The sequence below is a fragment of the Coenobita brevimanus genome, chromosome 70 (genome assembly GCF_032717465.1).
Source record: "Coenobita brevimanus isolate Jiangsu-jjx chromosome 70, ASM3271746v2, whole genome shotgun sequence".
NCBI lineage: Eukaryota > Metazoa > Arthropoda > Malacostraca > Decapoda > Coenobitidae > Coenobita > Coenobita brevimanus.
This window is the reverse complement of record NC_137023.1, coordinates 40,101,114-40,116,817: the sequence shown is the minus strand read 5'-3', so window position 1 is coordinate 40,116,817 and position 15,704 is coordinate 40,101,114. Positions and strand designations below refer to the sequence as shown.

At 47.1% G+C, this 15,704-nt stretch overlaps 1 protein-coding gene across 1 annotated transcript in view; it reads right to left on the bottom strand.

The window, feature by feature from the left end:
• The window catches only part of LOC145406352 (sterol carrier protein 2-like), a 167,392-nt gene extending 154,325 nt beyond the window's left edge, over positions 1-13,067 (bottom strand). Inside the window, exons 1-3 of the mRNA XM_080277512.1 lie at positions 12,943-13,067; positions 3,647-3,776; positions 667-860 (exon numbers count right to left, since the gene is read on the bottom strand). Of these exons, the coding sequence (XP_080133638.1) occupies positions 667-860; positions 3,647-3,776; positions 12,943-13,017 (399 nt within the window). The 5' untranslated portion in view covers positions 13,018-13,067. The remainder of the gene's footprint in view (positions 1-666; positions 861-3,646; positions 3,777-12,942) is intronic.
• Positions 13,068-15,704: the final 2,637 nt, after the last annotated feature.

Here is a 15,704-nt window from a genome sequence, read left to right as displayed (position 1 = left end):
TGACACAACACAATAAATAGCTACAGTACAGGTAGTTAAAAATTCTGTCCATCCATCCATCCACCATCCAATCCTATGTTGCCCCATAAGAAGCGTAGGAGCCTGGGGCTAGGCAAGTTGGTCCTGACATTTAAGATGAGCGTGACCAGCCTCACTCATCCCTGAGTGGCATTAAGTGAGCAATAAACCCCAACCACCTCTCGGATATAAAACTGCACCGGCTCAATTCAACTGGAGTGCCTTCATTACTCACTAAACCTCCAGATGCCTTGATTTGGTTATATGGTTACCACCCAGCATAGTAAATGGTTTCCTGGTGTATTGGAAACCATTTGGCTTGTCACTCAGGGTAAAGTCACTCATAGGCAGAAAGAAGAGGAAAGAATGAAGGGAAGAAAGAAGGAAGAGGGAGTGTAAAGTCACCCGTGGGCAGAAGGAAAGGACGGAATAGGAAGGATGGAAGAAAGGAAAGGGCAGACATCCAAAGTGGCACTACATCGAGTGAGTGGATGTTGAGTGCTCCCACCTACCACATATAAACTCTATCAGCTTTCAAAACTTTTGTAGGGTGGTTCAGAAGGTTTCAGACATGATTCTACAGTGTTTGGGTAATAAAAGTTCCGTGGTAGTTTCCTAATTCAGGAAACTTTTTCGGAATTTCAATACCTTAGCACTGAGGGATCCACGCTCCATCTTTTCAAAGCCTACAGCCAAGGCACACTCAGCCTGCCCCCATGCCACCAAGTTGCGGGCCATGTACAGTGCAGTGGAGCCAGTTGAGCAGTTGTTGTTCACATTGTATACAGGGATGCCAGTCATGCCTATATCATACAGGGCACGCTGACCACATGTTGAGTCACCTGCAAGGGAGGATCAGTTTAGCAGTACCTGAGCATAAGATCACATGAAAGTGGATATGGTCATATCAGCTAACTCTTTCAGGATGGAAAGAGTTTCTGTAAATGGAGGAAATCCTCCAGCGGTAGCCAGTATAAACTAGTTAAGGCTATTCATGTGCTCACAGAGTTACAGGATACTACAGTATTATTAACGACAAGAGAATGGGAAGTCAGTATTGAGGTGAATAAAATCTGGCTGTACGTGGAATAACACAGTTAAGGAATCTTATATTTGCAAAATGTTAATGTGATGGGTAGAACACACTTCAAAAGAGCAGAAAACAGAGTGGCCACTCAGCAATGGAGTGAGAGGAAGGAACATAATGAGAATAAGATGGAGAGAAAACTTATGTTCATACACAAAGGAAGAGTGGAATGTAACAGTTTAACAAAGAGCAGGGTGGAAAAAGTTGGGGAAAAAAAAAATTAGGGAAGAGAGTAAGACAGGGTGGAAGTGAGGTTAGCAGGGGAATGAAAGATAAAAATGGTAGATTACTAGTGGAGAAGAGAGAAAAAGTGAGCAGATGGAGAGAGCACTTTAAGGGACTGTTGAACATACAGGATGGAAGTAATGTGAGTATAAGTGGCTGGAGAATGGCTGGGAGAAGGAGGGAGGTGAGAAGACAGGAAGAAATCAGTAGGATAGAAGTTGTGGAAGCAATGAAGAAAGTTAAATTGGGGAAAGCCTCAGGAATTGATGGAGTGTGTGGTGAAATGCTGAAGCATGGGGGAGAGATAGTGGTAGAACGGATGTGGAAGATGTGCAGATTGGCCTGGGAGGAAGGTAGAGTCCCAGGGGATTGGAAGTCAGGTATAATTATTCCCTTGTACAAAGGAAAAGGGGAAAAAGAACTGTGTGGTAATCATAGGGGCATTTGTCTTCTTAGTATAATAGGAAAAGTGTATGGCAGGATACTTACTGATAGAGTTAGAGAAAGAACAGAGGAATTAGTTGGAGAAGAACAGGGAGGATTAAGGAAGGGAAGAGGTTGTGTAGATCAGATATTCATTTTTAGATCTTAAGCAGAAAAGTTTCTAGAGAAGGGAAAGAAGTTGTATGCAGCTTTCATGGATTTGGGGAAAGCATATGACAGGGTGGATAGACAAGGATTGTGGAAAGTATTAAGAATATATGGAGTAGATGAGAAGTTGTTGAATGCTGTGAAGAGTATGTATGATGGTGCTAAGGCTGCAGTGCATGTGGATGGTGAACTGAGTGAATTTTTCTCTTTGAAGGTTGGGTTGAAACAGGGATGTGTCATGTCTCCATGGTTGTTCAATCTGTACATGGATGGGGTAATAAAAGAGGTACAAGGTAGGGTAGTGGATGTTGGAGTGGCCCTGGTGAGAGAGGATAGTGTTTGGAAACTCCCTGCACTGTTGTTTCCAGATGATACTCTGTTGTTGAGTGAAGACGAAGGGGAGCTGCAAGGTTTGGTGGATGAGTTTGGGAGTGTGTGTAAGAAACCGAATCTAAAGGTGAATGTAGGGAAGAGTAAAGTGATGGTCTTTGAGAGAGGTGAAGTCAGTGAATGTACAGCAAGGTTGGATGGTGAGGAACTGGAAAATGTGAGCATGTTTAAGTACTTGGGTAGTGTGATGAGTAAGGATGGAGGTTTGGAGGGTGAAGTGCTTGAAAGGGTACAGCAGGAAAGAAAGGTTGCTGGTTCTTTGAAAGCAGTGATAAGAAACAAGGAAGTGAGCATGGAAGTGAAAAAGTTACTACATGACACTATTGTGATACCAACTCTAACGTATGAAAGTGAAGCTTGGACGTTGCTGGAAGGACACAAGTCAAGAGTGAGAGCAGTGGAAATGAGTTATTTAAGAGGAGCCTGTGGAGTCACATGGAAAGACAGGCTGATGAATGAGGATATAAAGGAGCATTGTGGTGTGGATGTGGATGTGATAGGATGCGTTATGAGGAACACACTGAGGTGGTTTGGCCATGTGGAGAGGATGGAGGCTGAGAGACTGACGAAGAGAGTGTATGTGAGTGAGGTGGAGGGGGGAAGAGGGAGGGGGAGGCTGAGGATGAGATGGAGGGATGGGTTGGAGAGGTATATGAGAGAGGGGGGTGTGAGTTGGGAGCAGGGCAGTGAAATGGCGGGGGACAAGGCGACGTGGAGGCGATTTGTTTGTGGCCACCCCAAACGGGATTGAGGCGTTTGGCAATAGATCTATCTATCTATCTATCAATCTATCTATTGCCAGACGCCATAATCCCATAAAGGGTGGCCATTTGACTTTGAGTTATTTGTTTTACGGGGAGGGGCACTAAACCTCCACCAACCCACTTGTTGGCACGTAGGGAGCACGTATGGTTTGGTTATATGGTTACTACCCAGCGTTGTAAATGGTTTCTTGGCTATTAGGGAAGATGATTGTTCAATAATTATGCATGGTGCAGGTGAGGGCTGCCAGTGAGCAAAGACTGTTCATGTATTGCCAGATGTTTAATACTGTTTCATCCAGGGTTACTGTGTCAAAAATATATCCAAAGATCATCACTATTCATCACAGTAGCTTCTTTTAAAAGCTGTTATTACAGTGACTGATGCAATGATACAGTACATGTCTTGTGCATTATAGAGAGACCTGCACTGCTATCTGATCATTTAACCATGCCCTACAGCTACGAATGTTCATGAATTGACTGAGCCAGCTGGGCAATGAAGTTTGCCATTCATCTCCTTCACTTTTATGTTCAGCAGGGATTATTATTGCTAAACAAAATGCCTACTTACCATAAACATATCCTGCAGCAGCATGCTCAATCTTATCATACGTAAGGCGAGCATCCTTGAGAGCCTTCCCCACTGACTCCTTCACCATCTCAGGATAGTCAAAATCTTCTCGTCTACCAGGCTTCTCAAACTGGAAACAGTTTGCGGAAAGAGAGAGAGAGAGAGAGAGAGAGAAAGAAAAATACAATTAATACCACATAATATGGCATCATTATCACCAAAGTGTATATCCAGTAGCACAATCTGTTTTCTTTGTATACTGTGACAGGTATGGTAGTTATAGGACACTGATATTTGATAACTTCTGGAATATGAATCAGGAAAGAAGGAAGTTTTCATTAAATTTTATTCCTTCCATGTGTCATAAGACTTGCAAGGCTGTAGGCAGCATTAGTAATGAGAAAAAGAACTGCCACATGCTGAGGTCAATTTGAAGAATAGGGATTTCCATCCAATAAATAATTTGTACCACAGTGCACTCCTAAATTTCTCTTCACAGTGTCTTTCTGTCAGACAGAAGACGTGTACATAGGGAAAAAAGCCTTATATGTGCACCCCTAACCTAACCTAACCCAACCTAAGCTAACCTTACCCTACTTTAAATGTCATCATCAGAGGATTCAATATCCCCAACAGCTTCTTCGCGGTGTTGTGAGGGTCCTCGTTGAGGGACTCTGATGATGACATTTGAGGTAAGGTTAGATTAAGTTGGGTTAGGTTAGGTTAGCTTAAGTTAGAAATGATTTTCTGGTTGTATTAATGTGACCTGAGTGTTTTCTCCTTTCAATTTTTGTTGGAATTCACTTGTATTGGTGATACAGGCAGGTCCTGAACTTACGAGCTAATTGGATGCAAGGATTTTGCTCGTTAGCCAAATTCTCGTTGAACGAAGTGAAGAACTTACGGAAAAAATAGGGTTAGGGAGCAAGGCCTCCAAGCAACCTCCCCCCAAACCACCAAAACTGACCTTCTGGTCATTTTAAGCTGGAATAAGGGTTAATACAAGAGAGTTATACACCTGAAATATAAAAAAAAAAAAGCACGCCTCAAGACTGACCTTGACTGGGCAAGCTTGGCTGGAAGAATGTTTACGAAGATAAGGTGGGAAGAGGCTCGCGGTGCTAGCATGCGACTCGTTTCTTAACTAGGGGTGCAAAACACTGCAATGTCATGGTAGGCTACATAGTTTTCTAGGTGTCTTGGAGCACACCTAGCACGCTGCGGCCTCTCCAGGGGAGAGAAAGGCTGAGAGACCTCCCCCTGTGGTCAGCCTCCCGCCGGGGACCACCCTCAACGAGTGTGGTGGGTGTCTGTTCCCATGTCTCCTCGTAGGGGCGGAGGTGGCAGCAATCCCTGAGGGAGGCTTGTCCACTGCAATCCAGCTGCACCAGGTATTGCCTTGAGGATGGTGAGTCAACAAATACCCCTACCTGGTCCCACCACCCTGCCTCCTGGTTCTGTTGTCACACCCACTGGCCTGGGTTGAGAGGGGCGAGGTTGTGTGTTGTCTGGTTGACTCTTACGGTCACTTCATCCCCAGTGTGGGCCATGGCCCGTTCCCTGCTTCTCAGCATCCTGGCCCATCGCCTGCTGATTCTGTAGTGTTCTTTAGTAGCGGGTAGAGAGTCTCTCAGCTGATGTCCCATCAGCAGCTGGGCTGGAGATGTGTTGGTGTTGTATAGTGGGGAATTGAGGTAATGCAATGTAGTTCTGGTGACTGCATCCGAGTCCAGGGAGCCTCCCAGGCCGGTGTTGTTCCTCAGCAGCCTCTTGGTGGACTTGACTGCAGCCTCTGCTCGGCCGTTGGACTGTGGGTAATGGGCCAACGATACCCTCGGCTGCACACGCCACACGGACAGGAATGCCCTCATTTCCTCACTAACGAGGTTCGTACCCTTGTCACAAGACAGGACCTCCAGGATACCGAACCTTTTGAACCACTTATGAAAGGCTGTTAAGAGCCGTGAGCTGGCAGTGCCCCTAGGCAGATGCTCCACCTCCAGCCAGCCAGCTAACCTGTCTGCGTAAGCAATGTACTCTTCCCCCTCCAGTTGGAACATGTCAGCCACCACTTGCTGAAACAGGTACTAAGGTGGGGGTGTGGGCAGCAAGTTTTCTGTGGGCTGTGATGGGATGTTGATTTCGCATACTTGACGGTGCCTTCTCTTCTGTTCCTCAGCATCTATGCTGGGCCAGTACACGCACTATCTGACGTGCCTGAGCATGGAGTCCCTGACCTGGTGACCTGAGTGGAAGTTGGCTAGGACCGTGTGGCGGATAGCTGTGGGAATTACAAGTCACAGGTGCCCCTCGTTGCTGGTGTACATGACAGTGTCCTCCTGGCATGACAGGTGCCTCCTCATCCTGTAGTATGGATGGAGTGCTGTCGGCTCCTCGTCCTTCTGGTCAGCACAATCCCCGACGCTCATGGAGGAGCCTGCAGTCGTCGTCCTGGTACGCTTCCCTCTCCACTTGACAGAGCTCCATGATGGCATCTTCTGGGGTGCGGGCGATCACTGCCGTGACCGTGGGACATGTAGCCTCATCTTCTGCCAGGTCTGTCAAGTCCAGTCTGTCCAACAGCAGTTGGTATCTTGAGAGTCAGTCTGCCGTGCAGTTCACCTCCCCCTTCAGGTACTTAATGCAAAATGAGTACATCACTGTCTTTTCCTTGAGGATGAGTATGCGGGGGTTCCTGATGTCTTTCAGCTCTGTCCTTGAAGATCATGGTGAGTGCACAGTGGTCTGTGATGAAGGTGAGGTCTGGACATCCCAGTAGGAACAGGCACGCCTTTATCTGGCACCATGCGATGGCAAGGGCCTTCCCCTCCAACGCTGAGTAGTTGTTCTTGGCCGCTGTTAGATGGCGGCTGCTGCACAGGGCCTGTTTCCAGCCGCCCTTGCAGCACAGGGAGACCTCTTAAGATGCACACTGGCAGAACTGCTGCATGATCACAAAACTGATACCAAGCCTGCTGAAGTTGGTGAACACTGCTGTGGGCCATGTGGCATCGTAATACTGGAAGCCCTCCTCCGCAAGCTTGCCTACAGCCTCTTCTGTTGACTTGAAGATGGACTGGAGTTGGCCATCCCAGTAGTTACACCACTTTCCCTGATGTTTTTTTCAACAATTCTCTGAAGGGCTCCATGAACGGTGCAGCGGCAAGGAATGGTGCCACCTGGTTCACCAGCCCATCCCACAATCAGATATCTGTGAGGGATGGGCATGGCAGCATCTGGAAATTGGTTACACTGCTTAGCAAGTCCTGGCTAGGCTGATGCTCCTCCCAGCCCAGCTGATAACCTGCGAAGGTCACGCTTCTGCTGCAGAAGCGGAATTTGTCTGGGCGGAGAATGATCACATTTTCCACACACATTTGCAAGAACTGGTATGTATGCCAGAAAGCATCAGCAACACTACGGTTGTGCAGGAGTGTGTCATCGACACATTTCAGTTTCCTGGGGATCTCTGCTGTTGCGTCATTGAAGCACTTGGTAAAGGTGTCATGCCCTGCACAGTGGCCCTTAGGTGTGCGCTGGTAGCAGAAGCAGCCCCACAGGGTGATGAAGGTGGTTAGCTTCTTGCTCTCCTCGTCCATGGAGATCTGTTGGTACCCCGAATAAGCGTCTGGTACCGTTTTGAACGTGTGCTTCAGCAAGCTGGTGACTGTGCCGAATGGGGGGCAGGTATGGTGGGTCTCCCACTGGCTTGCCTGGTTGAGTCACTGATAGTCCTCTATTCTGCACGGTTGCCTGTCCTTCTTCAGGACCACTAACGTACGGGAACACCATTCTATGGTTTCTCCAGCCGGTATGGGCTCAATGATACCCTTCCTTCTGTCCTCTTCCAACTGCTGGCAAACTTCATTGCAGAAGTGGTGGCGGATGGACACTGGTGTGTGTACCACGTAGGGCTTTGAACAGGGGCACAGGTGAATGTGGTGGGCTGGCCTCATCTCCGGCAGGGGGCACGGTTCACTGCGAATGTCGAGCATGCGAAGTGCTCCAGCAACAACTTTTTCAACAGGTTCACATTTTCTTCCATTAGGGCGTATGAGGGAGTATCGGGTTGGGTTGGGATTGGGGGCTCTTCCGTCTGTGCAGCAGCCCCTACAATCGCAGGCATATTAGGGAAGTCATGCGGCTCCACGCCCAGTGCTTTGCATGTCTGCAGTGACAGATACAGCTGCTGCACCCCATCAGCAGAGTACAGGTTCACAATAGTAGACCTTCCATCCACGCTGAAGCTGCATTCCTTGCATCCCACAATGTGTATGCTCCTGCCTGTGAGGTGATTTATGTTCACAGTTGGTCTCTGTAGACTTCGCAGGGTCAGTCCAAGGCCCTGCATGAAGTGGCGTCCTGCCATGCATACCTGTGCGCCTGTCGTTGGCTACTACCGTCACCTTACATGCTGCAGGTGGGTTGTCACATTTTGCTTCCATCCTGAGGCATGCTGATGCCTCGGCACTGGCTACCACGACGGTGCCAGTGGTCTCAGCAGGGCTGGGCTGCCTCACAGACCTACACACTTGCTGGAAGTGGCTGACCCTCCCACATCAGCGGCAGGTGGCCTTGACGGCAGGGCCCCGGGGCTCCCTGCTGCCGCATCTCCGGCAGCCCTTTGCCGGCAGGGGAGGGGCATGGGGCTGGGGTGGCCCTGCACCCACATGCCGCACTCGAGTAGCATCGGCCGCTTCTGTTTCCTCCTCGTCATTCACTGAAGCACCTGCCACACCATTATGGCTGCACCATTTTCTCCGCTGATTTGAACACTTCACATGTGTTTGTGATTTCTTCCACAGATCACAACACTGGAAGTCATCACAGCACTTCTGTTTTCATACTGAGGTTGCGCAGCCCCATCACAAGTTTTTTCGATAGCATGAAATTCTTGAGATTTATGGAACAATGGGGGCACTTAAAATCACACTCTATTGTCTTGGCTCTACATTTTATCACATATGAACACACACTGTCATTGGGCTCCTGTGTGTATGTGAAAAAGTCTGACTATGTTCCCACAGTGCACCTGGGGCCCACCACCACACTCCTTACCATGCTGATGGCCTCCTCCATGCACATGGCCTGGAATCTACGCATGGCCACCTGTGCGTCTATGCTGCACTTCAGGATCACATAGCAGTCTCACGTAACCTGCGGCCAAGGATGGGACCCACCTGCAACCACTGCTGTAGCACCACATGCCGCAGGCCCACGCCTCGAACTGGGATGGTGACATTCCCATGGTAGCCTTACAGGGAGCCGCAGGTGGTGCTGACACTCGCCATTGGGCCTGTGCGTCCGGGTGCAGGGTGGGTACACCGGCTGGTAGATTGTCCTCATTCCCGGAGGTTGTAGTTGAGGTGGTGGTACATTGTACATGTTGCCGCGTACATGGTCTCCTGGCGCCATGTGGCGGAACCAGTCTTTTGACTCTGGGTTCGCCTGCCCAAGCACTGGTGGCACTGCCCCTGGGTCACCCATATAAATCCACTGTGGGGAGAACCAGGAGGGAGATGGAAACAGCAAGTTCAGCTTGCGATTCAATCTAACGGGTACAGGCAAGGTCATGTTTTCTCTCTAGGGTGGCCTGAGTCAGACTGTCCGCCAAGCCCTAGGCACAGGCGGTGAAGGGAAAACTTCCCACGTGAATTCAAACTCCAACACAAACTCATTCAGATCACATTAAAATTGACCAGAGAAAAACATTTTTGTTTCAAAATCAAGTGATGTGATTTACTGAACTAAAATTTCAGGAAACAAAAAAAATTTCTGTACTGACATTATTACTGACTTGCAGTGGTAAGTGCTGGTACTCAAAAGTCTTGCCACTGAGAGAACTGACCATTGAAGAAAAAAATAATGAATTCCATAGAAGCCCAACCCACCCACCCCAAAAAATGGTTTCTTGGTGCTTGATGTTGAGGTTAGGGGCTGTACTCGACAGAAAGTCCAATTGAGCCCTTTCTGTGTCTCATACAGAGGTCAGTGTGGCCTAAGGTGACCAGAGTCTGGCTTTTAAGTGGGACAGTCCTGCTTTCTGACGTCTGTACCATTTTTTTCATTGTGACTACAATGTCTCGCTTTTTGAGCAAATTATCTTAAATGTCTTAATTTGAGAAAAATACATTAGATATAACATGACCTTTTATGAAATTATGATGACACCAAAATTATGCATAATCCAGACCAAATGAAATACCTGATTATTAATATAAAATCTGTACCACTCACTAACTGGTTACTTTGGTTGGTGCCCCATTCATCATACAATATTCAGAGTTCGTTTGAGATGTTATGGCCGTATGCTTAAACACATATGGAGAGGCCCTACATTGGTCCCTACTTTACACACTAAGGAAAGCACAAGCAAGCCCTCAACTTTTACACGGTGTGCTAAGAGAACATTAAGGGAAAGGGGGCGGTTGGTAGCCCTTCTTGACCAGTTGGTACATTGGAAGTGCTTCTGTGGGAGTCGCCATGACTATTCTTTGTCCAGACGATATCAATCAGCGCCAAAACAAAATAATTTCCCGTCATTTTTTTATATATCAGCACTTATTTGTACATATACTTTATATACTATTATAGTAATAAACTTTTCAATCAATACTTATGTTGTAAATATGATAGTTAGCGCTGGAGATAGGTCAGGTCAGGTTAGGATAAAGTTGGTTAGGTTACCTTAAAACTGGTTACTTTAGCTTAAAACAAGTTAGGATAAATAAGGCTGGGTTGAATTACAAAATTTGTTAGGTTTGGGTAAATGAGCACTGATAAAGGGCAATTTTGCTGAAAAATAGCATTCTAAGATGGCGATAGTCAGGCTTTGCGCAAAGGTTAGGATAAGTTTGGTTAGGTTAGCATAAAATTGGTTAGGTTACAATAGGTTAGGTAACGTTAGGAGAAATAAGGTTGGGTTGTTACGAAAGTTTAGGTTAGGTTTGTTTAAGTAGGCCTGCAAGGGTAATTTCGATTGTATATGGCTCTCTAAGATGGCGTCTATCTGTCTTCGTGCATCGCAAGATAGTGGCTGTCAATGAACAAACCACTTTTTACCACATTTAAAAGAAACGAAAAACACTGTAACTTGAAAACACAATTCGAGAGTACTTGAAGAATTCCATGAAGGGTTAAAGCAAGGAAAAAATGCAAAATAAGGTGCTCCTGTGTCTCCTTAACCCCTTCTTTACCGAAAATGTGTTTTGATGTACCCCCGTACATCGCCAGTAAACACCCGTGAGACACTGGAACCGCTACCACGGTATGCTGGTACACCCTTTAATGAATGGCAGCTGATGGACCTCAGGGTAGCCCGGTAAGGCTGTTTCTGAGGACCTCGTGTTAGCAAAAGCTCTGTGTTTTGACAACAAAGACTGTGACGAAGTTCTGACGAATTCTGACATCATAAGATACATCATGACTGAGTTGCGGTGGCACGAATGACTTGCACACTCATCTGTGATGTAACCTCTTTTAGACCAATCATTATTTTATTTATAATTTCTACTACAGATATCATACTATATTTTCTGCTGACATACAGCAAAATTTACACCCCTTGGCCTGCCTGAGAGAGTCAGTTACCACGCACTTGACCACGAGAGAGGGTGTACAGGATATTTTTCTTTCATGGCGTCTCTGGTGGATTCAGATAGTGACGAGTTTATTCCTCATGAGGATACTTATTTAGATGCATCAGATGATGATGCAGCAGTGTCTGATGTGTCAGTAGATGACTGTGATCCTGAAAATGATAGCAAGGTTGATGTGAGTGAGGAGGAGGAGGAAAGTAGTAGCAAGCTTAGTGACGCTGCACTCTCGGCAACAAGTGGGTCAAGGTCGCCATCACCATCACGTGTGTCCACATACTTCATGCTCAGCTTACAAGGTAAACAAATAAGCCATCCATCTGTGCAGGACATTTTTTTCAAGTCAGTTTGTACAGTAGTTACCTGGGTAACAGTACTTCAGCATAAGATATGTAAACTTATATAACGTAATGATTTATTTTATAATTTTTTTTACTATCAACATCATGCTGGGTTTATGTGATCATCAGTATACAAATAAATCACAAAGAGTGAATAGTTTCAACGTGGCAAAAAATATACACTACCCCTCCCACTACGGGAGAGGGAGCTATCAGGTCGGTATGGGAGGTAAAGGTAGTGTTTACATTGGGGGGGAAGGGTCGGTAAAGAAGGGGTAAACGATTACCAAGAATTATGAATAGAATGCTGCTGATAAATAACTAAAAATGGTATTATATGAAAATGAAAAACAGTTTGCAGTGCCTGAGATTAAAACGCAATGATGATCCAATTCTGGCACGACGCTTCATAGTTTGGCCTATGAGTGAAGAACAGTACCTTTCTCGTTACATGACGTATATTAATTACAATGGACTGAACATTCTATATGCAGTTAAATCACATGGGTAACGTATAAAAGTGGTTTACACATGTCAATTTTAGGAGCTCGCCTACTGTTAACTACGGTACTCTTAAAAAAATAAAAATGACTGCATGTCACCGCCAGGGCAGAGACGGGCCTGAGTTTGACCTATTACTCGGTAAGGTACAGCCCGCGTATTTTAATAACCAACGGTTCAGTTCCTGTATATGCTTGCATTGCACTTTTAGCAAGTTAAAATATTTTTTACATAAACTATTTACATTATTCTATGCCTTCTGGAGGTACAAAGTTACTTTGTTACGAATAATTAAATATAGGCTTTGCGAAAGCCAAGCATTCCTCCCCTTAAAAAAGTGTTGGAACAACCCCTACATATTGAGGGAAGTCTTTCCCTACTTAAACTTTTAGCATACCGTTTTGATATAGGGTCCTTAGGAAAGGCCCTACATTAGCTTTAAGCATACAGCCGTTAGTGTTTGATTAGCAGCCTGAGGGTGAGATGCACTGGAGCAGCAGTTGCCAAGACTTGCACAAGTCAGTGTGCGTGTGTATATATATATATATATATATATATATATATATATATATATATATATATATATATATATCTCCAATAAATCTGGCCACCTTAGTGCATTGCTTACCTGGCATGACCTCAATACACATTAGGGCTAGGAACAAAATGCATATAGTTCGGTATTGAAATTATTATTCAACTTGAAAACTGTTTTATTGGCGTCTTTGTAATGGACATTAAAAAACCAAAAATGAAAGTCATGATGAAGGTGCTGGGTTGTAAGTTCAAACTTCCGCATCGACCTGCCCAACTACCTGTAAATAAGCATAAAAGTAATATCATATCTCACAATCTGTACCTTGGTCATGCCCACACCGACAACGAAGACCCTTCTAGGTGCCATTTTGAAAGTGTTAGCGAGTACTTGTGCCATGAAGTGAGAAGTGGACCGATACTGGCGCCGTGTTTACGTGTTATCAGCTGGTGTTGACTTCGACCCCAGCACACTGCGATTAACTGGGAGGACTCGGCAAATTAAAATTCCTCGTCACTCTTATTACTGCCCTGTGTGCAGTCTCCATATTGCCATAGAGCTCGAAATCAGACTAGCGAAATTTATTGGGATGATGTTCATTTCATGGATATCGAAAATTGGGGCGAACTTGACGAGTGGGATTCTCGTCAGAACAACCAGCCATGTGACATACACCGATATCCATAAAAGTTAATTGAATTGAAATATTTACTGTTGTAAAAGGTACAGAATGCTAATACAACAAAAGAAGGTTACTTTTTTTAAGAAATGTGGCCTTACCTGTTATTCTCTTTGGATCTGATATAGTGATACAAGCAGAAACAAAAATGAAATAGAAAATAATGTTCATGGGAGCTCCAAAAAGTCCCACTGACTTAGCAGTGAGGTCTCAAAAACAGAAGGAACTAGAATGGCACTCATTTGAGTACATACCTCTGCCAACGCCATATCTCGCAATGTTAAGGAAAGTGAAAAAAAAAAAAAAAAATCCTGGATCTGCACCTTTCTCCGGATCCGCACCAAAATTCATTGGAGTGTATTCCGGGCCAAGACCCATTCTTCTACCAGGTTTCGTGGAAATCCGTCCTGTAGTTTTGTGTAATCTTGCTCACAAACCAACCAACAAACAAACAAATGGACAGGAATGAAAACATAACTTCCTTGGCGGGGGTAATAATACTACTTAGGGCCAAAAGTAATAACCACATCTGACAAGAAAGTCAGGTAGTATAATTCTAAAAAAATATAAAGTGAAATACCAAGGGAAGCCCACAGAGGTGCGACAAGAGCCCGAGCTAGACGGGCATATGTCCCCACCCACCATGCACCCCTCCTCTCGTCAACTGAATCCACGGAAGGTACGTCACCCTACTGCATTACCCTCTGAAGTACCCAACCCAACGGGAGACCCCAGTAGGGGTGTCGCAACACACACCCCATGGAGGAGCCATGGCCCGGGTGTCGCAACACCCACCCAAGGGGGACACCACGGGGAGGCGCATTGGGCACGCGCAAGGCCCAGGCGAGACGGGCCTGTATCCCCCACAACCTTGCGCCACTCTTCTCCTCAACATGATCACGAGCAGGAACACCGCCCCAGCAGACTACTCTGCAGCTGAGCCAGCCCTCGCCAGGATCGGGGTGGGACTTGTCTTAGTACAGTCTTAGGCAGCACCGCGATGACGGCCACCATATGCTCTTCTACTGCTACCCCCTGCAGGACCACGATGACAGCCACCGTCAACACCAGGAAGGAAGGGACGGCCACCATACACCCTTTGGCTGACACCCCATAGAAGGACAGAACCGTGGTGATGGCCACTGTCCTCACCGGGAAGGGACGGCCACCGTACGCCCTTTGTCTGCCACCTCCTCAGGGAGCAGGACCATGGTGGTGGCCACCGTCCGCATCAGAAAGGAAGGGACAGCCACTGTACACCCTTCGCCCGCTGTCCTAAGGGCCAGTGGAGCCACAACGATGGCCACCATCTGCGTTAGGAAGGAAGGGACAGCCACCATACGCTCTTCGTCCACTGCCTTTGTGACTACCCTTGTGGAGGAAGTCCCTTGCTTGTTTCATGACCCACCCAGAGGCCGAGTGGGACACTCCTCTCTCTCTCCCCACAGGTGCAGTTCCCCGGAGGAGTTGCAGCTGGAGGAGCTCTGGTGAGGTCCTATTGCGAGTCTGGGAGTCAGTGCCCTGCAGCCAGCACCCAGGCAACACTCCTCGCTGTCAGACTCCACAGGGAGGGGATGCCACAGGCAGCTCCTGATAGCGACTGGACCCAGACGAGACCGCAGCCCCTACACACCCAGGGGCACCCCCAGGACTCTGGGGCCTTATCCCCCCAGCCCCACCAGCAGGCAGTCCTCTTCCAGGAGCAGGCAGAGGCAAGCACGCCTGCTCACCTTGTTTGGCCCCAGTCCAGAGGGCCGCCTTCCTCACCAAGGCCCCATTAGAGAAGGGCCTCCCTCCACTCCAACCAGCAGCCCACTCCAGATGACCCAGCCCTCGGCAGTAGTCCTGTGCCTCCTGCGGGAGGGCACACCTGACGAGCTACCTCCCATGCCTGGGTGACACCTATAAGCAGCCCAAGACCATAGCAGCCTGGGCCAGAGTCAACTAGTTCAATTGTGTCCCCTTAACCTGACCTATGTATAATATCAATATTGCAATCTGTTCTGTGTGTAATTAAGGTAGTATATGTGTAAGGTTGGTCGACCTGATTTTTATGCCCTGTTCCTCTTGTTGTGTATTCTAGATCCAGTCTCAAAAGAGAACCCCAGCTCAACAGCTAGTGTTCTAAGGACGAAAAGTCGACCCTAGAACATGTAGCATAACACCCTCTACCTGGACCTGCGCTCACCAGGATCGGGGCGGGATCTGTGTACCAACAGACTTCCCAAGTAGGACCCACCGTGCTTGTCAGGGGAAGGACGTCCACCATGCTTTTTTCACCTACTTCCCCCTGTAGGACCGCGACGACGCCCACCATGCTTGTTGAGGAAAGGACACTTATCGTGCTCCTTTCACCTACAGTCCCAAGCAGGACCGCGGTGATGCCCACCGTGCTTGCCGGGGAGAG